The sequence below is a fragment of the Mauremys mutica genome, chromosome 4, assembly GCF_020497125.1.
Source record: "Mauremys mutica isolate MM-2020 ecotype Southern chromosome 4, ASM2049712v1, whole genome shotgun sequence".
In the NCBI taxonomy this organism is placed as follows: domain Eukaryota; kingdom Metazoa; phylum Chordata; order Testudines; family Geoemydidae; genus Mauremys; species Mauremys mutica.
Genome location: NC_059075.1, coordinates 162801904 through 162828679, shown reverse-complemented (window position 1 = coordinate 162828679; position 26776 = coordinate 162801904). Strand labels below are relative to the sequence as shown.

General features: G+C 42.7%; 1 protein-coding gene across 5 annotated transcripts; it reads left to right on the top strand.

Moving 5' to 3' along the window:
• The first annotated feature begins 109 nt into the window (after nt 1-109).
• LOC123368450 (complement decay-accelerating factor-like) lies at nt 110-26509 on the top strand. Of its 5 annotated transcripts, none has more exons than XM_045013238.1 (11): nt 110-225; nt 3694-3882; nt 5828-5913; nt 8924-9006; nt 9972-10166; nt 11415-11483; nt 12503-12547; nt 18783-18830; nt 22012-22059; nt 22505-22559; nt 25331-26509. In XM_045013238.1, the coding sequence occupies exons 3-11, from the start codon at nt 5873-5875 to the stop codon at nt 25350-25352; spliced, it is 606 nt and encodes a 201-aa protein (XP_044869173.1). In that variant the 5' UTR covers nt 110-225; nt 3694-3882; nt 5828-5872; the 3' UTR covers nt 25353-26509. The 5 variants fall into 5 exon arrangements, 4 of the variants coding, with proteins under 4 accessions (XP_044869173.1, XP_044869172.1, XP_044869175.1 ...); XM_045013237.1 differs by lacking the exon at nt 110-225 and adding an exon at nt 2739-3136; XM_045013240.1 differs by lacking the exons at nt 110-225; nt 12503-12547 and adding an exon at nt 2739-3136.
• Nucleotides 26510-26776: the final 267 nt, after the last annotated feature.

Genomic DNA, 26776 nt, shown 5'->3' with positions numbered 1-26776 from the left:
ATTATTTGATTAATTCTCTTTAGTATCTGTGACAAGGCAAGCTGTGAACGCCTCAGACTTCATGAACTACAGAGTGCTGGATCTGGGTTATTACTTGGATGGGGGACCTGGAAAAATCACTTGCTGCAAGAAATGATGCTAATGCTTCAGTAGGTGGCGCTCTTCCCTCTGGATGTAGCAATGAATCCAAGCATGATGTGAATGGTGCTCTGTTTCAGATGAGAGGTAAAACCAAGATTTTGACTGCTAGTGGCCATTAAAAATCCTAAGACCATTCCTGCAAGAGTCAAAGCATTCACCCTGGTGTCCTCAGTTCCTGCCCTAAACTTATGTAAAGGTGCTGTGTGCTGTTAGGCAGGAGTTACTTTGCTTCCCAAAGGTGGCTGCATTGGGGGAGGGGTATAAAAGACCCACAGCACAGCTGTGGCTGGCCCAGGTCAGTTGGTTCGGATGCGGGCTGTGAGGCTATGAAATTGCGTTGTAAACATTTGGATTTGGGCTGAAGCCTGGACTCAGAGGCCCCGAGATGTGGGGGAAGAGTCGGGCTGACCTGAGCTCTGAGACTCAGTGGAACAGGTTTTCTGGCACAATCCTGCAGGGGGCTCAGTGCTCTCCACTCCCATGGAAGTCAATTGGAGTTGAGGACACTCAGCAGCTCCCATAAGGTGCCTTACACCTTGCAGGGTTGTGCCTGAAGTCCAGCGCTAAATGACACATCAGCAAGATTGACAGACCTGAAATGTTCACTCCTAACTAACCACCTTTTAGCTGTTCTGACCCGATCCTAAAAAATCTCTCAGACCCTCTAAAACATGAGCTGCGTCATGATTAAAATCTCAGTTCCCCTGGCAGGTGGAGAACCACCCAACAAACCCAAGAAGGAAGATGTATGTGCTGCAGCACCTGGCTTGTGTATTGCTGCACGACGACTCATTGCTCTGGCTCAGAAAAAGAGAATTCATTTTTCATAAACTCCTACCATTCATTTTTTTTAGTTTATGGGCAATATAGCTTCTCTGAGACCCCCACTATGACACATGCTACCTTAAAGTAGCACCCTATAACCCCCATATTCACCTTTTATATATGGTGGTGATATTTCATACAAGGCATGCCGGGTGAGAGATCATATGAAAGGTCGTGATCTGCTGAAGCCCATTGTTCTGTCAAGGTATGTATATCATTGGTCTGTATGAAGTGATGAGATTCTGTTATGGTTTTAGGTTTTTTTAAATATATTGTGAGTTTGGGAGTCACCCACTGCTGTTTCTCCAGTGACAGTGAGGGAGGTGATCCACATCCAGGCGGGGGCTGGGTGACCATTGATCAGCAGTGGAGTTGTGATTTACAATTCTGTAGGAGAGTTGCTCAGGCACCACACAATGCACTTTGCCCTACTCTGGGACTCAGAAAAGCCCACCAGGACACAGCTGGACTAGTCTTTTCCATTTTCCAGGGTCATGGGCTGAGGGTATAAAGTGACATCATGCGATTACCTCTCTCCTCCCTCACCTACACTGACGGTATCAAGAACGCTGAGAAGACAAAGACTTGAACTGAAGAGATTGGTCCCAGGTTGAGACCACTGTTTGCATGTTTTGCTGTTTGCATGTTTTGTTGGGCTATGCTGTGAAATGCATTCATACAAATATATGGTACTTTCACATTACCCAGCCACTTACTTCATAGCTTAGGTTGTGCTGCTGTGATTTGGTTTCTGTCCAAGTAATTTGAATGCTCACTGCAGCTAATAGTCTATGCTCAGTACGTCACAGAGTTATCAGGGCTTCCTCATAGGGTTGGTTTGTTTTCCATTTAACAGATAATTATTTCCTTAACTGATTTGCATACTTTACAGTGTATTTCACCATAGTGATATGTCTGTTGCGGCTGCACTGTACTCGCTGTCTAGTGAAAGTCTGACCACAGAGTAATTGCGTTGCTGGATTTACAGTGAATGTGTCGTTACAGTCCACTTTCCATCACATTTTACAACTGGAGTTAAAGGGCCACTTAGTGAGTGGACAACCATGAAATTGCTTAAACAACGGTGAATGTTTCACTAAGACTTGGCGTACACTCAAAAGCACGACAAGTATAACTATGTCTGGTAGGGGAGTGATTTTCACTTTAAAAAAAAAAAGTTATACTGGTAAAAAGCCCTACTATGGATGTAGTTATAGTGGACAAAAGGTGACTTCTGCTGGTTTAACGTATTGCCCTGCCCTTACAAGAATCACTAGAATGCTATAAGCATCTTTCTGATATAGCTGAGCCCACAGTAAGGGGGACCGTATAGCATTTGCTCTACTGCTGTAGTTAAAGGGAGTAAAAATTTTCTACCGTAAACAGCTCCTGAGAGTCTGATCCTGTGCTGTGCTGAACACCCTCACTGCTCAGGGACTGTCCAACTCAGTAACAGAACAAACAATAGGCACAAAGCATGGATGAAACTAAAATCAGCGATGTAGTGCTTAGAGTGACTGCATATTTTCCACATGAAATTCTCTTTTGTGCACTTGGCTGTGTTGTTTTATGGCCCTGCCTGTCTCCCGCACTAGAGCAACCCTGCCCCCCCGCACTTTCATGCCATCGGGACAGGAATGAGAGGAGAGAGCAGGGCGAGGGTACTGTTCATTCCTTCACCTAGGTGAGGATGCAGTGACTCAGCGCTGGGAGAGGGAGGATCCTTGTGTGAGGCAGGAACACGTTACTCATGAGCACAAACACATACTTTGAGCCTCAGCTGTCAAGAAGTTCCGCAACTTCAGGAGAGCTGGGCAAGGCTGCAGCTGCCGAGCGGCGTCACACTGAAGGCACTGGCAGGGAAGGGGGCGATTTTCAGCTTCCCTTTGCACCGTCTGGCTGCTGGATTCCTCTGAGGGCCAGTGTAGCCTGCTATGTAATTACAGCGCTGCCCACGGGCACCTCGCCAGAGGAGCGGAGAGAGGCACCAGTGCAGCTCTCATGCTTCCTGAAGTGGCCCTGCCCTGTTGCTCGCTTGGCAGCCAGTTGGTCTCGGCTTGGAGGATTGGGCCTCTCATGGTGTTTGTCGCCACTGCTGCGAGGCCAGCCTGCTGCCACCCACTCTGGCTCCTAGGATTTGTGCTGCTGCTGCTGCTGCCCGGGGCTTGCGGTGAGTGTCTGGGACAGGGGCAGCTGTGCTAAGACCCCTGAGGGACCAAGAGACCCCAGCGTGCGGGGCAGGGCTTCCTGCAGTCTGGGGGCTGTGGACAATCTCAGCCTGAGCCCCCCAGGGGCTGCCCTCACTGGGACTTTGCCAGACCACGCAAGGAGCCGCTCCGCACGGGCTGGCTTTGGCCCTTGGGCTGTCTCCAGCTGTCACTGGGACCTTGTGGGGATCTCCGGGCTGTCAGGGGAAGGGGAATACTTGTCTGGATCAGGACCAAAACCTCAGTAACTTACGTGAATGGGGTGGGGCCCAACAGACATGATGGGCTGGGCCCCAGATTTCTCTTGAGGGGCTCTGCACCCCTTCCTAGTTTAAACCCCTGGCTGTGGGAATCCAGCCAGTCTGTTCTCACAGGGTACTGGGGAACATCACCCGCCCCCAGCTGGGGCTCAGCAGGCCTGTGGCAGGTCCTTGGAGGGTTTAAGGCACAGCTGGAGGCAGTGGTGTGAAATTATTTAAAATAAATATCTCCTATTCAAGTGAATTTGTTTTTCTTACAGGTCAGTGTGGGGCCCTGCCAAGCCTGAGTCATGCCACCCCTTCTGGTACCAATCACACAGAGGGCTTCCCTATCGGCACAGAAGTGACATACAAGTGCAGTGCTGGCTTTGTTAAAATCCCAGGAAAGTCAGACACTGTCGTTTGCCTTTCAAACTCACAGTGGTCAAACATAGAAGAGTTTTGTGGTTGTAAGAATTTTCTTTTCTTTGCTTAGGCTACCTTTTGCTTATGAAATGTCAAGTCATGTCCCATTGAATAGGTCTATTCAAAATTGCTTTAACAAATCCAGTGCCAAGTCCAAAGAAGAGGATCCAAGCTAGGCCTGGCTGACAGCTGTGGGTGGTCTGGACAAAGAAAAGCTGGAATCTTGGAGAAGTTACAAGTGGGAGGGTGTAGTGGGGAGACCATGAGCTCCAGCCTAGAAGGGGTTGGAAAAGCCCTGCAGAGGGCAAGGTAAAACCCTGGCTGATTGAGGGAAGTGGTTGCAGCTGGGGCCACACCCCAAACTGAGCAACAGGGCCTTATGAGAAGGCCAGGGAAGCCAAGACCAAAGAGTTTCCCTCTGCCTGTAGAGGGAGAAGGGTCTGGCTGCAGGGTACCTGAGTGAAGCAGGGCTGGGGAAAGGCTGAGGAGCCAGGGAGCTCCAGCCTAGAAAGCCCCAGGCTGCGGCCTAGCATTGGGCTAACAGGTACTGGGGGTTGCAGAGGGCAGCCCAGATGTAGGCCAAGGCAGCAGGTCCAAACCCAACCTTGCCAGTGATGAGTAGGCTGATACTGCAGTCTTCCCCCAGGGTGTGGGGGCTATACAATGACTGTCAGTAGCCTTATCCTGTGGGGATAGTGGGAGGGGAGATCCTGAGACTAAGGGTTTACTGCCAGGGGGCAGCACCCCAGATAAAAGGGCACGGGGGCCAGAGGACAGGCAGATCACCGGCCTGCAGAGGGCACTCTGGAGCTGAATCGAGCTAATTGCCAGAAGTCACCAGCAGGCGGCGCCGCAGGGGCGAGTCCACACGTCTACAGAGATGACAAGATTTGGATACAACCTCGATGTGAGAGTTCGTAGAAAGATCTGAGTCAAAAGTGATGACCACATTACAGCTGAGCAGCTGACGGGGGGTGATTTTTTTTAATCAGTGGTGACTACAAGTGTAGAGAGGAGAAAAGTTTGGGAGGGAACAAGGGCTTTTTCCTCCCCACGCATCATTTAAGCTGCTGGCAGGACATCCAAAAGGGAGATTTGAGAGTCGTCAGTATAAACGACAGCATCCAAAACTGTGAGAGCAGATAAGATCAGAGAGAGAGAGAGAGGATTCTTTCCTCAGCCCACCCTCTTTTTCTTGTACACCCAATCAGTTTTGCTGAAGTGGTATGGAGAGGATCCACCAAACTGGACCTCATGGTATGAAATTGAAGAAATCGTAGGAAAACTGTGAGGGGATGGAATGAAAAAAACCAATAGATGATCATGATGACAGCCAATAATAGGGATGGTCAATGTTGTAAACAGGAGGACGAGAATGGAATAGAAGTTCTAGAACTGAGGCAGAAGGAAGATGCAGGACACTTCAGTGAGAGATGCTTCAGGAGACTGGAGAGCATGGATTTAGACTGGCGGAGATCTACGGGTTAGAGCTGGGAAAAGAAGACTGTGCAGTGGTTGTAAACAGAATAATCAGTTAGTTTGGAGATGAAGGGGAGAAGGGAAATCTCTCCTTGTCTTTCTTCATGATGCATTCTACCCATACCTTCTTTCTCTTGACTGCTTCCTTTTTATTCTTCTTCTGTATTGTGTGCCATCCACTGTGCTTGGAACAGTCCCCAGTAACTTTGCCCAAGGTGCTTGCCTCTCTTCCTTAAATAAATTAAATTCCCCTCTCCACACAGACACCCTGTCTGACATGTCTCAGGCACAATGATCATACGCTGTTCTGTAACTGTACAGCTGACGCCACCAGCTCATAAACTTTTTGGCTGGGTACCTGTTACCTGTTTGGCACCCTTCACTCATGCGCACTGAGTGTTGTGTGTGCTTTACATATACACAGAAAGCTTACAAATACAGATTTTATTTTCACCTGCTTTTTAGAGCTAAATATTTCAGTCCTTGTTTTTCATTTTGTTTTTTTGCTAGGCAGCTGTCTTGCCCCGCCAAGGTTAAAGTCTGCTGTGTTAAGTGATGAGGATTCGAGGAAGAATTACTACCCTGTTGGGACCAATGTGAGTTATGTCTGTCGCCCAGGGTATGAGAGAACTGAACTGAGTCCTGTCATTACTTGTCTTGAAAATTTAACATGGGCGGAAGCCCCTGAGTTTTGTCTAGGTGAGTATCTTTTGTTACTTTTCTGTCTCCGTTGATCTACTCGCCATCTTTGGGCAGTTAGAACTGTCTTATGTTAAGCAGCTGGTTCGCATTTCAGTCCTGGCTTCTGTGACTTGTAGTTTGAAATATGTTTTTGTCAGTTGATTGTAAATTTAAACTGAACTTTAAATGGAAGTAAAAAGTGAAATGGGTACCACTGATCACTAGACAGTTAGTACTTCCCATAGTTAAACTTTTCATTGTGTTTGTGGCGTTTTCCATTCCTTGTTCTGTAATGGGAGTAGAATATCACAGATAATGCAGTAAAGTTAACACCATGCTGTGGTACATGTCCATTTTAAAATGGTAAACATTGTATTCCGGAAACCTGTGTGTGAAGTAGACTGAAAGGTTGCCGACCCCTGTAATAGGCCATATGTTTTTCTGTGTAAAAAACTTTTTGTGCATCAGGGCTGAGATGTTTACCAGTATAATCGGAAGTGTTCCTTGCATCTTTCTTTGTGGCTGCCTGAACATGTCATGTCTGTGTTGATCTGTACGTGGAGGTGCTGAATTTCTGATAGTGTGTTCTTTATGGTAAGAAGTTTCTTCTGCTGGAGGAGAGCATCACAAGTAATCTGTTGTCAGAGGCAGTGGGAATCTCCGCCGTTGAAGTTGATAAGGTGATATGATTAGATATTTAATGTGAATAGAACATCCATAGTTAAATGAAATAGGATTAAAAAAAGAGACATGATACTGAACTAGCCAGATCATTGGTCTGACATTGCCTTATTCTCTTCTAAATATGTTAGGGATTTTTCCAACATCATAACATGCTAATATCAATCATGTTCTTTACTAGGAAAATCTTGTGGTGTTCCAAAAAGCCCAGAACATGGCAGACTTGTTGATGCAACAAATAACCGGTTTGGTGCAAAAGTAAACATATTTTGTGATGATGGGTGAGAGTTGGTGAGAATAACCGATGCTGATTAATTCACAGACCCTATCTTGGGGTAGAACTTCTGGAAAATTAAGACTAGAAAGTGTGGTCTAACTTTCGAAACTTATTCTGAACCGGTGCTACAGTTGTGCAGGTCTGGCCTGGGGTACCTGCTTAAAAAGTAGAACCTTCAAACTAAGTTAGCCAAGTGTAGTTCGTGATTCCTCCCTTCTGCCTCCTCTTGAAAGATTAAGTTGAGAGGAAGAAGGAACAGCTATGGTGTGGAAAATATTGGGTAATTTGCTCAGTTAATGTTGTTCTATGTATGGGTATGTGGGAAGTAAGACGTGGCTGAACATGACAGTGATTTAACAGCTGATGACTCTGTCAAGGCCCATTTGGTTGCTAGGATCCATCATGGAATGTTGATTCAATTTCCAGCAATTGGGTGAGGCCCTTTTGGAAGGGAGAATTGAGATGTGCTGGCTAGAAGTGGGTTTTTCTGGGACTTTGCAGGAAGTGGTAGGAGAGGATTCTCGAGATGCCAGAGACTAATTCTTGGGAGACTATAGGAGTCCAGGCTATTGAGAATGAGTAGTTGAGACTGTGTTCGAAGGACAAGGGATCCAAACTTTCAGAAAAGAAAGTCTGAGTTGTCATCTATTAAGAAACAAAACAAAACATTCCCTGTGCTTGAGAGGGCACCTCTAGTTGAACAGTAAATGAGTTCATGGGTTTACTTGTAATTAATAAAGTAAGTTTGTTAAACAAGTCTGGAGTTGAACTATGGTGATTGGTTATTCTTGCTGTGGCCTTCAAAGAGCATCTACTATATTTATCAGCTCCTGGATTCTTGAAATATGGGAGCAGAGTGAGAGGTGACACAATATAAAATTTCCATGTGCAAAGTTTGGTGGTAGCAGCAGTTATCCAAGACCAGGGTGTGGGAAACCTGGCATTGTATCATGAGTTTTACTTCAGTTTGTTCAAGTAGTTCTTTTAAGAAGCTACTGTGGTATATAGTGAGTTGTAGCATCATTAGATTGTGGGAGAACTTTCTGGACTTGAAACAGTTGAACGGATTCTTTTACTGGCACGAAATACAAGCATGAGTATCATGGTAAAAATTAATGTGGTTTTGTTAGATTCTCTGTGATGGGATCAGAGTTATCCCTTCAAACCCCACAGACTGAGAAACAGAGAAAATGTAGTGAAAACCAAGTGACTTCATTGTCAATATTCAATACTTCCTGGCCAGGAATAAGCTAGACGTCTAGCTAAATGGCGTTGGTGATGGAGCGCTGTTGACTGGTAGAATACCAGATGTAAAATAAGAGGAGTGGTGGAATTTGGCAGTCTGAACCAAGGACTCCCACCTCCCATTTATATGGCGAAGGTATAGCATGCTAATGGCCCACCTCTTCAACGCTGTACTACAGATTGGAACTAGGAGGTGAGACATTCTCCTACTCACAAGTCCAAACCCCTTTGACCCATGTGAAAACTTTTTGAGAAGATGAACAGTCTAAAAACTGTTAGTTCACTTGACATGCTTCAAATTCAGGAACTGGTTTAAGGACTTCTTCCACCTGCTGGAGATGCAAGAAATAAGAAGCACTAAAATGATACAGAGAGGGGAGAGGCCTATTTGTTTCACTTGTAAAAAGTTTAACAAAGATATCACCCAGAAATTCCAAGCCTCTGGTTAGTATAGACTTTAAGGTGAAAAATTGCTCCTGTAAACTTGGTCTTTGCGATCTTATAGGCACCGATTTGCTTGTTGTAAACTGGCTTTAATAACTCGAGATTGCTACTCAGCATTGCTTGGTTACAGTGATCATGCTGGTTCTTCTAGAGCAGGAATCACCCTACTCAGTAGTTAATGCCTTCTTTTACTGGCAGAAAGAACCCACTTCCCAAATTTCTGGACTATTACAGGAGCATGTGCAGAACTAAAACTTTTTTTTCTTTCTTTTCTTTAGATACCGAGTAAAGGGGAGAACTTTCATCCAGTGTTTGCTTAAAGGAGATCAAGTTGAATGGAGTGAACTTCCAACTTGTGAATGTAAGACAATCACCATGGTTTTAAGAAGAGCTCATGACTGGATGATGCTTTCATCTGTCTTTCATTTTATTTAATTTGGATTATAAGAGAGTCTTGTAGAAATTGCTGGGAGTGCAAGACAGGCTGAAAATGTCTGAGGATCCATCCTGGTGCTGATGCCTTTTGTAGAATTAACACTTCAAACAAACACAACCCCATAGGTCCACTCCTTCCCTTCAAATGGTTCTCCTGGCACCGTCTTCTGTACAGAATTTAGCTGGTCTAATGTCACCTAATCGTCACTGTGTGCAGAATACTGGGGTGGTGAGGTTTGGTTAGTTTCCCATTCTTCATTAAGTAATCTCTTCATCCTTTGAAGTCTGTCATCCATTTTTTTTTAATTTAGTGTAGTTCCTCCTTGTTCTGTTCTTCTCTTTTCCTGTCCAAAAAACCTGGACTCCACACTCCTAATCTGAGGCTATTTGGTGCTGAAACTCAATATTAAAACCTCTTCCCAGTTTATTTGCTTTAACTGTTTTTGTCCTTTTGGACACTACCTGAGAATCTAACTATTGCCATCTGGTCTAGAACCAGATGGAGCTAGAAGAAATGTTCTAATTTAAGAATTCTGCTTCTGGAATTTGTAGGAGTACCACATTGTCCTTTAAGATTGTCAGTCAAGGAGCCCCAGCTCCTTAACAGAACATGGGAGTGCATGTTCTGTTAAGGCTGTCTCCTGGGGTTTGTTTCAGAGGGTCAAAATCTGCTAGAAGAAAGGAGTTGGCTTGGAGAAAAGCTTGAAAGCAGAAAGCCTTCAGTCTCTGAGGGAGGCAATGCCTCGCATTATGTTACAATACAGTGCTAATTACATTTTCAAATAGCTAAATTTTAGGGGAGATCATGGACAAAGGTTTACTTAATATTTTCAATTCACCTCTAACTGAAATGTGCATTAATATTCATGATGCCATTCTCTTTTCCTTCAGCGATTACTTGTTCTCCTCCTCCTAATATTACCAATGGGATGCACAATGGCAACAATGGGGAAATCTTTGTCTATAACTCATCGGTAACTTACAAATGTGGTGATAATTTCTCACTTACTGGAGAGGCTTCCATTCACTGTACAACTAAAGATAACGTCAATGGAGTCTGGAATGGGTCTGCCCCTGAATGCAAAGGTGACTGTCTGTTTTTATCTTCTTCTTCTTGTACTTTCTCCCACCAGACAAAACAATAATTTGATTGCTAGGCAAACCCATAAACAGGAGGAAATTCAGTTAAACATTAATCATTTAAATATATAACTTGTGGGGAAACCTAGTTACTGTTAGAAACTTAATCCTAAAGAATCTTGACAATTCACATAAACCCAAGGAGGAAGAGCTAAGATTGCATAGGTAACCTTAATTGAATCATTTTTCTAACTTCTGAGTGCTCATTTTACAACTTGAAAAACTTTTTTCTACTGTGGGTTTTATGTAACTTCTGAGCTTTTTATTAAAAAAAAATCTACAGGTAAATGTAATACACTGTCCTCTGACTCCATGTGTCATCAGGGTTTTACTCTTGAACCTACAGCACTGCAACATATCACATAAGTTAATGAACAAATTTTAATAGGTGGCAGCAGGAGTAAACTGTTTCCTGAATACCAACCACTCGAGGAGGATGCACAACACACTCAAACAATAGGTTTTATATGAACGAGTAGCCTTATTTTACGAGATCTGGGTTCTCTTCTTACCTCATGTAACTTTGATTCAGGGAGGATGCCTTGTTCAGTGATAACTTAGGGTTTCAAGGGCACAGGATTATTAACATCGGTCAGTAGAAATAATGAGAGTTAAACTCTTCCTCTCCTGGTTCCCAACACAGTGCAACCTCTCCTAGGCCAAAGGGTATTTTGATGCGAGAGAGAATAAGGCATAGTGCTGAGTTGCTCACGGCAAGAACTTGCAGAGAATTCTCAATGAGAGCAGCATGTTCAGGGACTTCAGAAGTCACTCTAGCAAGTTCTGATGAGTAAGTCTGAAAGGAAATGACACACTGTCAAAATCTAACTTATGGTGACAGCAAGAGGCACCGCCCTGATCCTTTCACATCCCTGCTGCAAACCATGGAAGTATTAGAGCTCTTTTTCTTTTTAAAGAGAACTTTTGTAAAGGAAAGTGGTAGACAGCTCAATGTAGGGGTTGCTATGGGCTAGAATATATGAATGGGATCCCAGCAGCAGTGTGCAGGGTAGGCCAACTGATAGTACCTGGCCTCTCGCTGTGACAACATTTAAGTGGGATAAGCGTGTCTTGTTGCTAAAGATGTAGATTCCTAAACATTAGTTTGGCAAGCTCCTGACTCTGAGTGGCCAGCTGGTGATGGGAGACTGATGTAAAGTTCACAGCTGCTTTTTCCTCTTCTTTTTGTCTTAGTCATAATTACCACAGACAAACCCACAACTGTCCCTCCCAAAGGAACAGAAGTAACTGACACTTCCTCAGGTAAATTGGAAGAACTTGGATTTGCTAAAAGTCTAGAATGTTGGGTTCTAATTTCCACTTGAATAAAAATGTACAGTGTGAAAGTCATTTTAATTTCTATAATTCTGCTATTCACAGATGCAAATATGATGCTCACTTAGTACTTGCCTAAAAACTTGACAGAGCTTATTTGTTCATTTGCACATTCATCCCAGCACTGATTGTCTTTTTTTCCCTGATAGAGTACTACCTTTCTTGGTTTGTGAGCATTTGTATGTTTACTCAGATAGGCATGTCAGAAGAAGAGTTTAGCAACTGACAGCGTAGGTAGTGATGCAGACCTGCCCGAAAATAAATGGGTCCAGAATCCTAAAAGCTCTCCACCTGCACTAATAAGAGAGGAAAGAACAGTCTAAAGAAGAAATTCACTTCACCCCAGTGAATGTACGGCTTAACCATAACCAAAACCATGTTCTGTCACTAGCTGTTGGCTGGTTTGGATGCTGGCAACCTAAATGAAATGAGTCATAAGTGTCCAGGCAAAAACTGATCACTTGGTAGAGATGATTCTTTAAAGGCTGAAAGAAATTGCATTGGAAACAGACTAAGGATATTTAAAGTAACCACTAATGGACACTGTTGCCTATCAAAGGAGTATATTAGTGCAGATGTCACGATTTTTACCCCCTAACAAAGTATAAACATGTATTTTAGTGTGCATGTTTTAGGTAGGTTCCGTGTGACTCGGGAATAGAGCTTTGGTTCTCTGGTTTTAGTTCAGTGGCAGAGAGAATAGAGAAGAGGTGCTGCTCAGCTTTGGGTTATTTGGATTAATTCTATGGCATCTCTTTGTTTTTAGTGTATTTACATGTCTGGCAAGAGTCATACCCATAAGTACAGAAGCAGATGTAAACCAACAGAACAAACTGGGGCTCAGCAGGCCTGTGGCAGGTCCCTGAGGGTTTAAGGCACAGCTGGAGGCAGTGGTGTGAAATTTATTTAAAATATCTCCTATTAAAGTGAATTTGTTTTTCTTACAGGTCAGTGTGGGGCCCTGCCAAGCCTGAGTCATGCCATCCCTTCTGGTACTAATCACACAGAGGGCTTCCCTATCGGCACAGAAGTGACATACAAGTGCAGTGCTGGCTTTGTTAAAATCCCAGGAAAGTCAGACACTGTCGTTTGCCTTTCAAACTCACAGTGGTCAAACACAGAAGAGTTTTGTGGTCGTAAGTATTTTCTTTTCTTTGCTTAGGCTACCTTTTGCTTATGAAATGTCAAGTCATGTCCCATTGAATAGGTCTATTCAAAATTGCTTTAACAAATCCAGTGCCAAGTCCAAAGAAGAGGATCCAAGGTAGGCCTGGCTGACAGCTGTGGGTGGTCTGGACAAAGAAAAGCTGGAATCTTGGAGAAGTTACAAATGGGAGGGTGTAGGGGGGTGACCATGAGCTCCAGCCTAGAAGGGGTTGGAAAAGCCCTGCAGAGGGCAAGGTAAAACCCTGGCTGATTAAGGGAAATGGTTGCAGCTGGGGCCACACCCCAAACTGAGCAACAGGGCCTTATGAGAAGGCCAGGGAAGCCAAGACCAAAGAGTTTCCTTCTGCCTGTAGAGGGAGAAGGGCCTGGCTGCAGGAAGCTAGATACACGGTACCTGAGTGACACAGGGCTAGGGAAAGGTTGAGGAGCCAGGGAGCTCCAGCCTGGAAAGCCCCAGGCTGCGGCCTAGCATTGGGCTAACAGGTACTGGGGGTTGCAGAGGGCAGCCCAGAGGTAGGCCAAGGCAGCAGGTCCAAACCCAACCTTGCCAGTGATGAGTAGGCTGATACTGCAATCTTCCCCCAGGCAGGGCCGGCTCCAGACCCCAGCGCGCCAAGGCTTGGGGCGGCATTTTGCCGGCAGGGCGGCAGGCGGCTCCGGCGGACCTTCTGCAGTCATGCCTGCGGATGCTCCACCGGAGCTGTGGGACCAGCGGACCCTCCGCAGGCACGCCTGCAAGAGGTCCCCCAGACCGTGGGACCGGCGACCGGCAGCGTGCCCCCTGCGGCATGCCGCCCTGCTTGGGGCGGCCAGATTCCTAGAGCCACCCCTGCCCCCAGGGTGTGGGGGCTAGATAATGACTGGCAGTAGCCTTATCCTGAGGTGAGGTGGGGATAGTGGGTGGGGGTTCCCCAGGGAGGGGAGACCCTAAGACTGAGGGGTTACTGCCAGAGGGCAGCACCCCAGATAAAAGGGCACCGGGTCCAGGGAGGGACATGGGGTGGGGGGCAGAGGACAGGCGGATCACCGGCCTGCAGAGGGCACTCTGGAGCTGAATCGAGCTAATTGCCAGAAGTCACCAGCAGGAGGCGCCGCAGGGGCGAGTCCACACGTCTACAGAGAGGACAAGATTTGGATACAACCTAGATGTGAGAGTTCGTAGAAAGATCTAAGTCAAATGTGATGACCACATTACAGCTGAGCAGCTGACGGTGGTGATATTTTTAGTCAGTGGTGACTACAAGTGTAGAGAGGAGAAAAGTTTGGGAGGGAACAAGGGCTTCCCCCCTCCCATGCATCATTTAAGCTGCTGGCAGGACATCGAAAAGGGAGATTTGAGAGTCGCTGGTATAAATGACAGCATCCAAAACTGTGAGAGCAGATAAGATCAGAGAGAGAGGATTCTCTCCTCAGCCCATCCTCTTTTTCTTGTACACCCAATCAGTTTTGCTGAAGTGGTATGGGAAGGATCCACCAAACTGGACCTCAGGGTTTGAGATTGAAGAAATAGTAGGAAAACTGAGGGGATGGAATGAAAAAAACAATAGAAGAGCATGATGACAGCCAATAATAGGGATGGCCAATGTTGTCAACAGGAGGATGAGAATGGAATAGAAGTTCTAGAACTGAGGCAGAAGGAAGATGCAGGACACTTCAGTGAGACATGCTTCAGTAGACTGGAGAGCATGGATTCAGACTGGTGGAGGTCTATGGGTTAGAGCTGGGAAAAGAAGACTGTGCAGTGGTTGTAAACAGAATAATCAATTAGTTTGGAGATGAAGGGGCGAAGGGAAATCTCTCCTTGTCTTTCTTCATGATGCATTCTACTCATACCTTCTTTCTCTTGACTGCTTCCTTTATATTCTTCTTCTGTACTGTGTGCCATCCACTGTGCTTGGAACAGTCCCCAGTAACTTTGCCCAAGGTGCTTGCCTCTCTTCCTTAAATAAATTAAATTCCCCTCTCCACACAGACACGTTGTATGACGTATCTCAGGTACAATGATCATATCCCGTTCTGTAACTGTACAGCTGACGCCACCAGCTCATAAACTTTTTGGCTGGGTACCTGTTTGGCACCCTTCACTCATGCGCACTGAGTGTTGTGTGTGCTTTACATATACACAGAAAGCTAAAAGTACAGATTTTATTTTCACCTGCTTTTTAGAGCTAAATATTTCAGTCCTTGTTTTTCATTTTGCTTTATTGCTAGGCAGCTGTCTTGCCCCGCCAAGGTTAAAGTCTGCTGTGTTAAGTGATGAGGATTCGAGGAAGAATTACTACTCTGTTGGGACCAATGTGAGTTATGTCTGTCGCCCAGGGTATGAGAGAACTGAACTGAGTCCTGTCATTACTTGTCTTGAAAATTTAACATGGGCGGAAGCCCCTGAGTTTTGTCTAGGTGAGTATCTTTTGTTACTTTTCTGTCTCCATTGATCTACTCGCCATCTTTGGGCAGTTAGGACTGTCTTATGTTAAGCAGCTGGTTCGCATTTCAGCCCTGGCTTCTGTGACTTGTAGTTTGAAATATGTTTTTGTTTTTGTCAGTTGATTGTAAACTTAAATTGAACTTTAAATGGAAGTAAAAAGTGAAATGGGTACCACTGAGCACTAGACAGTTAGTACTTCCCGTAGTTAAACTTTTCATTGTGTTTGTGGCGTTTTCCATTCCTTGTTCTGTAATGGGAGTAGAATATCACAGATAATGCAGTAAAGTTAACACCATGCTGTGGTAAATGTCCATTTTAAAATGGTAAACATTGTATCCCAGAAACCTGTGTGTGAAGTAGACTAAATAATACTATCTGTTTTTGTTAGATTTCACACATTGAAAAATTCTACCCTCAGAAACAATTAATGCAGTGTACAATTCAACCAAACTGAATCATAGTATTAAAATTAAATCCAGTATTCAGTAACAATATGTTGGGCAATGCTGATCCGATACCAAAATACATAGTAACATAAAGGGAAAAAATGTTTCATTGTGAAGAAGACAGGCAGATTTGAAAAAATGTACAATGTCAAGACTTCATCTGTTAAATTCAGTACAAAAACCTACATTATTAATACAGGGTTAGAGGACCTAGCCAACTGAATAATTATCCTAAGCTCTGTCTCCTCGTGTTTGAGTATTGGATTATGGCTTATTGTTAGTCAAACGGAATAGCTGTTGGCAGGTTTGGATGCTGGTGACCTAAGTGAAATGAGTCATAAGTGTCCATGCAAAAATTGGTCACTTGGTAGAGATGGGTTTCAGAGTAGCAGCTGTGTTAGTCTGTATCCGCAAAAAGAACTGGAAGAGTCCAATGAATTGAGATGAGCTATCATCAGCAGGAGGAAAAACAACCTTTGAAGTGATTGGACTCTTCCAGTTGGTATGCATACTTCCACCTTTTCATGTTCTCTATATGTATAAATATCTCCTGTCTGTGTGTTCACTTCTGTGTATCTGAAGAAGTGAGCTGTAGCCCACAAAAGCTTATGCTGAAATAAATTTGTTAGGGCTAGTCTACACTTACCTGCCGGGTCGACGCGGTGAGTTTGACTTCTCGGAGTTCGAACTATCGCGTCTAATCTGGACGCGATAGTTCGAACTCCCCGCGCGCTCCGGTCGACTCCGGTACTCCACCACTGCAAACGGCGGTGGCGGAGTCGACCTTGGAGCCGCGGACTTCGATTCCGCGGCGTCTGGACGGGTGAGTAGTTCGAACTAGGGTACTTCGAATTCAGCTACACTATTCACGTAGCTGAATTTGCGTACCCTAGTTCGACCCCCCCTTCTTAGTGTGGACCTACCCTTAGTCTATAAGGTGCCACAAGTACTCCTGTTCTTTTTTTGGTAGAGATGATTCTATAAAGGCTGAAAGAAATTGCACTGGAAACAGACTAAGGATATTTAAAGTAACCACTAATGGACACTGTTGCCTATCAAGGGAGTATATTAGTGCAGATTTCATGATTTTTACCCCCAACAAAGTATAAACATGTATTTTAGCGTGCTTGTTTTAGGTAGGTTCCATGTGACTCAGGAATAGAGCTTTTGTTCTCTGGTTTTAGTTCAGTGGCATAGAGAATAGAGAAGAGGTGCTGCTCGGCTTTGGGTTATTTGGATTAATTCGATGGCATGTCTTTGTTTTTAGTGTATTTACATGTCTGGCAAGAGTCATACGCATAAGTACAGAAGCAGATATAAACCAACAGAACAAACTGCTAAAAATGATTTGGCGGGTGGGGGGGGGGACTTCTTAAATATTGGCAGGTTTGCGTCTGGGAAGCTTAAAGCAAAGCTGTATGACCCATGTTTTACTGCCGGGGGCAAACTGCAGTTGGGATTTCAAGCTCTTTGATGCTTTTAGTCTTCCATGATCTATTTATGGCTGAATTTTAGGGCTTCTAATCATCCTCTTTCTCTCAGTTTATGCCATTCATAAACCAGTGTCCTTCCTTGGCATTGTTGACTCAGTCTTCTCCTGGATTTCCTACTTCGTTGTTCCTGCACCATTTCTTTTAATGGAACCTTCTCCCCTTTCCACTTTTCAAAGGATTCTCACAGTGCTCTGACCTTGGCCCATTCCTCTGATTCCTCTCAAAAGGAGAGTGACGTGGCCAATAACGTGGATAAGGAATATTATTGTCCGGGCTGATTGATGGCACCTCTAATGAGCGTGATGGGGGCAGGGACCTTCTTTTTGTTGTGTGGTTCTACAGCGCTTAGCACAGTGGGGCCCTGAGTCATGACTTGAGCCCTCACGTGCTATTGTGACACAACTAATAACACTATTGGCTGCAGTAGGAGGTGGCGTGTGAAAATCTTCTATTGCTCTATGGCCTCCAAGCACTGATCATTTCAGTGGCACAAACTCTATTTCTTAGGTGTAGCTTTTCCTGGGACAAAGACTGTTAGTCTCCAAATCCCTATGGTTATCCCAAGGATGAGCATTCAGGAGTAGATAATTTACAGCTGAGAGAATTAGCTCTTGGAATGATGATAGGGCAGTGGTTCCCAAACTGGGGTTCGCAAAACGTTACATGGGGTTCTCGGGTAAAAAAATCCCTAATGGCAAACAGAGCTGTGCCTAGGGACCCCGGTCAGCACGGGGCCAGCGGCCCAGAGCCCCTGGACTTTCAAGAGCTAAGCAGATCAAAGCAAGCATATCTATCACATTGAGGAGATTTAAACTTCAAGACTCCTTATAAGAAATGGAGAAGGAGCTGAGTATTTTTTTGCTGTTTTTAAAATTAAATAGGCAGCTAGTATTTTTTTAAATTATTATGAAGAACAAGTTTAAGCTTTGTTGTAACATGCGTTGTTTGCCTGGATTGCTCAAGACCTGAATACTTGTGTAGGAGGAACTCTTTGAGTTGGCTTCTTAAATACCTTCATGCTGTTTTACATCTGACATTCCTTGATTAAACATAGGAGCCTTGTCTTATAACAGGCTTGTTCAAAGTGATACAAGGTACGAAAGTGAGATCTTGCCGTTTTCATAATGTAATAAAAATACTGTAATGATTAATAAATAGTGTGTAATAAACATGTCATAAAAACAAATTGTATATTTCCAAGATCACTGCTTTTATACTCAGGTAAAGGAGAAAATCCCTGGAAATATTCATTTTTAGGAGGGGGTTCGTGAGACTTGACATTTTAGTGAAAGAGTTTCACAGGTTGTTAAAGTTTGGGAACCACTGCAATAGGGGCAATGCACCTAATGTGTGTGGATCTTCTGCTTTGTGCAGACTTGACGGTATACCCAACAGAGAAATATTAGAGAAAATCAAGTGGGTAAAACACTGGGAGGGGGTTGACTCTAGCAGTTATCCAGCCTGACAGTGCTTTCACTGCCATGCTTGGGGGCTTTACTTCAAAGGTCTTGGGGAGAGAATATGAGCAGTTGTGGATTTGATTCTTTCAAATTCAGTATGTTTTGGCAATATAAATCTGCTTGTGGGAGTTGATGTCTTTACATGCCTGGAATCGCTGCCAGCTTTTTTGGTATTTAAAATAGTTGTGTGGAGAGCACCTCAAGTATTTAATAAAACTTTCTTTTCTCTACAGGTTCTGCGCTGAATACAGCTGGCAACTCTACTGCACCTGAAGGTGGAGGTGAGGTACTGAGAGGAGAGAAAAAAACACTTGAACTGTTAGACTGGGTAGCGCAACGCATGTGGTGAGCAGGGAAGCCTGGCTGTAGGGAGCTTCAGAACTGGCGCTGACCACATACTTTCAATTGTTTTTCAAATCTATCACACTAAAGAACCCCTGAATGTTGCTGATCCATGTGGCAGAATTATGTCCATGAGATTGGAATCACATGGAATTTCTGCCAAAAGCAAACTAAAGTCCTGGCTTCTAGTCAGTAATTTAGGGGGACCACAACTGCAAACTTGTTTCTAACTCAACTGGCTTTCTTTTTTGTGATGGTGGTTCTACCTCCTTTTTCCCCAACAAACAGTTTCCTGCCTGGTTTTTAAACTGTTTTTCATTGGGCTTTATTTAAAGCACAAAAACAACAACAAAATTTTAATGACCAAACTGCATATTTCTGCCAACACTATGGCCTGGTCTACACTAGGAGTTTATGTCGAATTTAGCAGCGTTAATTCGACTTAACCGTGCACCCGTCCACACCAGGAAGCTAATTAGTTCGACCTAGAGGGCTCTTTAGTTCAAATTCTGTACTCCTCCCCGACGAGGGGAGTAGCGCTAAATTCGACATGGCTATGTCGAATTAGGCTATGTGTGGACGGAAATCGACCTTAGTAGCTATCCGGGAGCTATCCCAGCCACACAGGAAATGCCCAGGGAAAATTTGACATGCTCCGGCACCTTGTGGATGTTCTGCAGGACCGCAGGCAGGAGGACAGAGCCCCCCTGCACTGTATCTGCAACCGCCCTCCCCCGCCACAAAGTCCCCAACCCCCCTCACCCAAAGTAACAAGAAGAAGGGGCAACAGGGGCCGTGAAAACTGTCACTGCACCCCTGCAGAGTGCACAAATACAAGAAGGCTCTCATTCCCTAAATGTTGAGAAGTCCTTCCCTTCCTGGCTCACCAAAGCCCCAATCCCAGTTTCATCCCCTAACTGTGTAGTTGATTATTAAAAGTAGTTTGCTGTTAATTACTATTTCTGTCAAGTTTTTCTACAGAAGACTGTCTGTGAAGGGGAGGGAAGGGGGTTGTTAATTGCGTAGGACAGTCACCTTTACCAGGGTACAGACATGGGGGCAGGATCAACAGCAGGTCACACATACAGTGCAGTCAGTAGACACCCTGGTCGGTCTGGGAGGTGTTTTCCATGTTCTGTGTGGGTGGGGGGTACGTGACTTTGTGGCATGGGAGGGCGGTTACAGAACTGATGCAGCGGTCCTTGTCCCGGACCACAGAGCCACGCAGCAGGGAATCTGTAACCGTCCTCCCCCGCCACAAGGTCACATAGCCCCCGCACACAGAGTCCCGAAAAGGAAGGATGGCAGGCTCCGTTGAAACAACCAGTCCGGCACTGCAGACCGCTCTAGGAGCAGGAGCCTGTCATTCCTCGAGTTTAGAAGCGGTGTTAACATCACTGCACACCCTACCCACCACAGTCTGCGTCCCTGTTTCAACCCTTTAACGTGAATTCATTAATAAAGAAAACGTTGTTAATTAACAATGTTCCATTAACTTTATTTTTAAACGTGTGTTGGAAGGGGGGAAACGTGGTGAACAGGGTATGTAACCGCAGAAGAAAGTCAACAGTAACTGAAGCAGGGGCAGGTTCAGCTTCTCTGTAAAGAAACTGAACAGTCACAGGTTACCCTGCTCCCTGAGGAACCTAGCTTTCAAAGCCTTCCGGATGCACAGCGCTTCCCGCTGGGCTCTTCTAATTGCACGGCTGTCTGGCTGAGCATAATCAGCAGCCAGGCGATTTGCCTCAACCTCCCATCCCGCCATAAAGGTCTCCCCCTTGCTCTCACAGAGATTGTGGAGCACACAGCAAGCTGCAATAACAATGGGGATATTGGTTTCGCTGAGATCCGAGCGAGTCAGTAAGCTCCTCCATCTCCCCTTGAGACGTCCGAAAGCACGTTGAATGATGACAGTTACCCAAGACCGCCCTTGACACATTTTTCCCCCCAGCATGCATTGTGGGGAAATCCCAGAATTCAAATGGGCAGCGGGGACTGCGGGAACTGTGGGATAGCTTCCCACAGTGCACCGCTTCCAATGTTGACGCTTGCCCCGTTAGTGTGGACACACAAATTCGACTTTGTAAGGTCAATTCCACAAATTCGAATTAAGTTAAATCGAACTAATCTGGTAGTGTAGACATACCCTATGAAACCTACAGTAATGATGAGCAATATGGGCATAAATGAATATGTACACTCCATTTTTCATATTAAAATTATTAACATTAAAGGCTATAGATTTATTTTCTGTGGGTAAATAGGGTTCAAAATTTCCAGGAGCCATTCAAAGGCCACTTCACAGTATCAATGAAGGTCAGGAGTGCTATTTTACTCTTTTGTATGTTTCCCTTAAAATGTTAGTCTGAGCATTCCTTTAACAGGAGTCTGGATTTCTAAATGCAAAACTCATTAACATCAGTGATTGTAGTTCTATGCAGTCTGTGTCAAGGAATTAATTACCCATTCAGTATCTTCCAGAGCCAGTGGTTAGATGATAAATGATCTTATTCTAGTAAGAACAGCAAAAGTCTGTCCCTTGAAACCATCTGTTTGGGTAATTAGAAACACAGATTACAGCACTCTTTATATCTGTGATACCAGATAACATAACACTAACCTATGATGATATGCTAGGGCAAAAATTGTGGTACCTGGTCTAGACAAGCTGAGTATAATGATTCTGGCCTTTCTAGGCATTTTGGCAAACGTACGACTGGCCAGTGCAGGCTTGGTAAATGAGAGCCTAGAAGCATGTGCAAGAAAACCCTTAACATCCAGTGGTTCATATTATAGAAAACCTTTAAACCCAGATTGGGTCCTCCATTTAAACAGTAGTTTTCCTATTGGTACTACAAGGTACAGATGTGTACAATCCTTTGAAAAGCTACTTTGCTTCATTACGAGGCTCTCTAGGGGTGAGATCATGGTTTCCAAAAGCTAATGATTATCCATTTTAGAATGTGACGTTTATGTGACTACGTTAATTGTTCCTTAAAATGTGATATAATCTAGGGCACTAAATGTAGCTTCATCTACATGGATTGTGGATAAATTCCTGTAGGTTATTGACATGAATTTGGTTTCATATTTTAGCTCACGTTTTTTGTTTCTCTTTAGGGCTTGGCATACTCATTGACATAGGCATTGGCACCGGTATTGGTATTGGTAAGTAACTTAAAACTGAAAAAAATCATTCAGTGCACTAAAGTTATGACAGTTTTAAGATCTGGAGTCAAGGCTATCTTAATATTGCCCTTTCTCCATCTCATAATGTTTTCCCCCTACTTAATTACTAAATACCCTGGGATTTAGGGTATTTATTAATTAATTCTTGAACTTGTCTGCCATTTCTAACGTGCTGTGGTGCCATGTAAAAGCACTGCCATTCTCTGGAGAGAAGCCTGTATTCCTGCTCTTAGCTGTTTTCGCTTCACAATATTTGTCTGAGTTAGGCAGTCTGCTGTGATTCTATCTGAAATGTGTCTGCACAATATTGGGGAACAAAAGGGGAGCGAAGAATCTCATTTCTTTATCCCTAGGGAAATCAAAATGTTATGTTTTATTTAACTTTGTTACTAAATTGTTCTTTGGTTTGGGTTTTTTTTTAAAGTAGTTCTTGGTGCAGTTGCTGCAATTATACCATTGGCAGTTTTGAAGAAAAATAGGTAAGCAAGCCCAAGATATAAGTATTTCCTTTTTTTGAGAAAAAAAAAGGTTGTTTAGATGACTGAGACTTTTCTTGTATGTAGCTGATGTCAGAAAAAATACCGTGTATGCAGCACTAAAGGGATGGCATTTAGTCATTAAATGAAGATGGTGTTTAGAATTACTTCTCTAAAATTTATCACAAGCAAAAATGTAGAAGTTTTTATAAAGCAACTTAAAAGGACTGCTTTCTCCACTGACCCTGTTACTTCACTTAATGCTTGTTGGATACGCCCAGGAAAATCTATTCTGCATTAAAGAACACTAGTATTAAAAAGGCAGCTTGCCTTTGTCCTATGTTTGTTAATAGATAACTGTTTGTCTATTGCATTTGCTGGAACAAGCATTTTGTCGTTATATAGAAATCAGTAATGTATTGAGAAAATCAGTTTGTTGAATAGTAAGTGTTTAGAATAGAACTATGTCAATTGCTTTATACACTTACAGCTTAATTCATTTGCTAAACAAAATAACAACACTACTTTGCAATATAATAAGGAAGTTTAACCTATGCTTCACATTGACTTGTGGGGGAATGGACTAGTTACCATGCAGATTTTTTTGCATCCTGTACTACCACTGTTGAGTTGTGCAAAAGTATACATGGATGTGGGGAGGGAAACAGGGGGAAAATTTGACTCCTGAGGTTGTCATATTACATCTGACGTATCATAGCTCATTGTCCCTTCTCTTAGAATTCCTAAGTAACAAATGGTGTAGCTTATAATTGTCTTTCTTGAAATGTGTCTGTACTATTACTTCAATAACCACCTGCGGCAGTGAATTCACAAGTTCCCTACATGTTATGCATGCTTCTCACTACTTGGTATATTCGGCAACTGTAGAAAAGAATTCCTGAAAACAGAAACCTTTAAAAAATCTTTATTTTTAAAACAGCACGTTCCAAAAAGAAGGTTGTGGAGTTGTACAACTCCTTCCCCCCTCAGCAACACCTTATCCCTCATGTCTAAAGAGAAAAATGTACAGATGAGAAATTGTTTTCATATTATATGATGTCCCCCAAAATTTGTCATTGTTGGTTGCTTCCTCTGAGTATCAATAAAACAGCAATACTTGATTTGATCCCAAACAAGGCGAAAACTTTCCCCCTTGGTATTAGCAGGTTTCTAACACACACCACACAATCCCAATGAATATTTTAACTTCTTGAAAGTGTGGGACATAAGTTTTTGGTGTATTTTGGAGGAAGTTTTACAAAGAAAAACAATGTTTTATAATATCTTGCTCTTGCTACTGTTAAAATTTCCAAGTAGTAAGGGTTCTACCATTTCCCCGGTAGAGAATACCACAGCTTAATGCATGTTGCCATCAAAATGGCTTCCTAATAGCCTAAATTTAATCTTAGTTCATTTATAAGCTCTCCTTTTAGAAACTATTAATTTTTTTCTTCTATTTCTGCAAACATATTTTATTCAATTAGTGTTCTCTCCTTTTTCTGCTGTTCCGTTCTTACATTAGAAATCCAGATCCAGGAAGCTCCAATTTCCAAGAACATATCAACTACCAATGGATGAAACAAAATCTAAACTGGGTCTTGAAAGGCATATTTTGTAATAGAAAAATATCTTCTTCCACTTAAAAATATGTAGATGGTGTCTTCTGATTCAGTTATTTGAGAGAACAGGGTAGAATTATACCATGTTAAATTCAAATTGAGAATATAATCTACAGGTTCTTATTTCTTCTAACCTTTTCTTTCTTGATGTGAACTGAAATGTTGCATGTGACATCATTGTTGGGTTAACCACTAATATACTAGATTTCTTCTATATAATGTTTTTCTGCAAACACAACAGACTTGAACATTGTGTTCTTTCAGTCTTTTAAATAAAGTTGATTGAAAAATGATATCTAACATGTAAATCTAATCTCTATTTCATTACTTCTATATGTCTCTATTTTAATATTGAAGGAACAAATCATATTGTGTTCTTTGGGTGAAAAATAAATGCATAACACAAAGATTATAAGCAAATATAAGATTTTGTTCCATATGGGGACATGTACTAGTTGTTCATCAAACTAATCAAATTCCTCCCCTGAATAGCTTTGCTCTCTTTAGTATATATCACAAAGAGGTTCAGAAATTGATTTCATTAGGACTTTAGTACTTTACAAGGTATTTGCAGTAGCCATTATTAACCAAGATTATATTCAATATGACTAGAAACTGAAACTAATATTCCTCTTTAAAAATGTAGCTTACATACATTGATGTAGATGTTGACTCCTGATACGGGGGGAACTTCCAAAGGAATTCCTCAGCTCAGCTTTATTTTATAGTGAGGAATGGGGCATGGGGGACCCAGGAATAGTTTGGTTCTTTTATGTAAATAACATTTTTTCATTGTTTGTCCTTGCAGTTACTAACTCTGCTTACTAATTAGCCCTAGCCCCTGTTATAGCCATAATGCATGTTTTCTCCTACTTTTTCTATTGTTAGGGAAATATTATGAACACTGCTTTAACATGGAATCAATTGAAAATATATTTATATTGTATGCTATTATTAGACATCTGGTAATTTTTTTTTATTTAAAAAATTAACATCTACTGACTTTTTAATACAAAACTATTTGTTCTTGAAGGTACTGTAAAGTACAACATCTGAAAAGTTTAAAGTATCATATAGACTAAAGTCTAAAGCTGTACAAGACTAAAATATATAACTATTTTGATATTAACTGTTTTTGTTTTTTGTTTTTTTCAGGATGAAGGTTGGTGCTAGTTAATGGCCTACAAATTAACAGACAATATTGGAAGAAGAGAATGGAAAAGTTTTAGGAAATAAGCTTCATACATTTGCACTGAATTTCGGTAGTGAAAATAGACCCCTCTCAGGCACTTTCACTACAACTTTTCTCCTTTGAACTGGACTTGTAATTGGAATCCACTGCATTTGAAAAAAGCAAAAAGTAAAAGGGAAGTGGATCATCCCTTTTGTCTTTAAAAACTGGTTTCTGAAGCAAGCAAAGGCAGTTGGCAGCATCAAAATTACTTGCTGTTCTGTACACGCAGCTGGCTCCTTATTCTGACTCTCCATAGTGCTAAATGTTTCACCCGTTAAAGAACGTGTTGGCCATCTGAGTGTGGCATAGTTTGGATTGTGGGTTTTAGCTGAAGGTGGCAAGAGAGCCTGTTTAGATGCCTGCTTACAGGCTTCCATCATGATGTGCGTAATATTAGTCTTTAAATCTAAATGTCAAAGTGCCAGACTCTAAATGGAATGTTGTGGATTCTTGATGTGACATTTCTTCAGATTTAGTTTTCAGCTACAGATGTTTGTTGAAGTGAGAATCTCTTCAAATAAATCTACCTTTCGTTCCCAGCTCTATAACTTCGGTTTCTTTTTACAAATTTGAGATATAGTGTCTCCCCTAAGAGAAAAGAGTGAAGTGTGTGAATTTACGTGGGGTTCCAGAGATGTTCAGAATACTCATCACTGAGTTTTTAATAAAATGTACTGAAAATAAGGCATCCTGTTTCTTCCCCCACACTCAACTAGCACTTTATAAGAAGTAAGCAATGAGATCAAAAGTGTACTCCATAGCAAGTTCTCCAGTGGTTTAGTGACTAAATTTAATGTTTGTTTAATTTAATGTTTTAGTAATAAAATGTCTTTGGAGGTCTGAAAACAAGCTTTTTAAATTCAGGAAATGGCACTCTCTGCTGGTAAAATGGAGGTGATTGTAATCCAATACCTTATTATAACTTATTTTATAATTTAAAACATGTTTATATTTTTTATAATCCCAGCTATGTTGAGTTTTGCATAAATCTTTCCACAGGTGGTGAAACTGTAACTGAAGGAATTTGTGGGATTTATGATGTCATCTTTTTAATGTATTTTTCTTAAATAAAAGGAATACTGAATGAAGACTCTAGTATCCTCTTTTTTCCATAGTTGTTACTATAAACTGATTATTTACAGGTGATGCTGAAATCTAACCCTCTGTCGTGATCCAGTCACTAGCTGCTAGCAGAACAGAAGAAAATGTGTCCTTTTCCTCTTGCAAATAATCATCTTTCTTTTCTAGGGTACAGGGATTTTCCCTGACAAATGTAAAAGGGCTGTCATTTTGTTGAATAATTCCTCTTTGTCCGGCCTGGGGTCCCACAGGATCTCTGTCAGGAGGAGATCCCACTGCAGCTGAGC

Coding starts and splice junctions, on each gene's coding strand:
- LOC123368450 (XM_045013238.1), top strand. CDS start 5,873: ATGAGGATTCGAGGAAGAATTACTACCCTGTTGGGACCAAT. Junction 10,167..11,414: donor GTCTGCCCCTGAATGCAAAG/GTGACTGTCTGT, acceptor TTTTTGTCTTAG/TCATAATTACCACAGACAAA. Junction 22,560..25,330: donor GCAGTTTTGAAGAAAAATAG/GTAAGCAAGCCC, acceptor TGTTTTTTTCAG/GATGAAGGTTGGTGCTAGTT.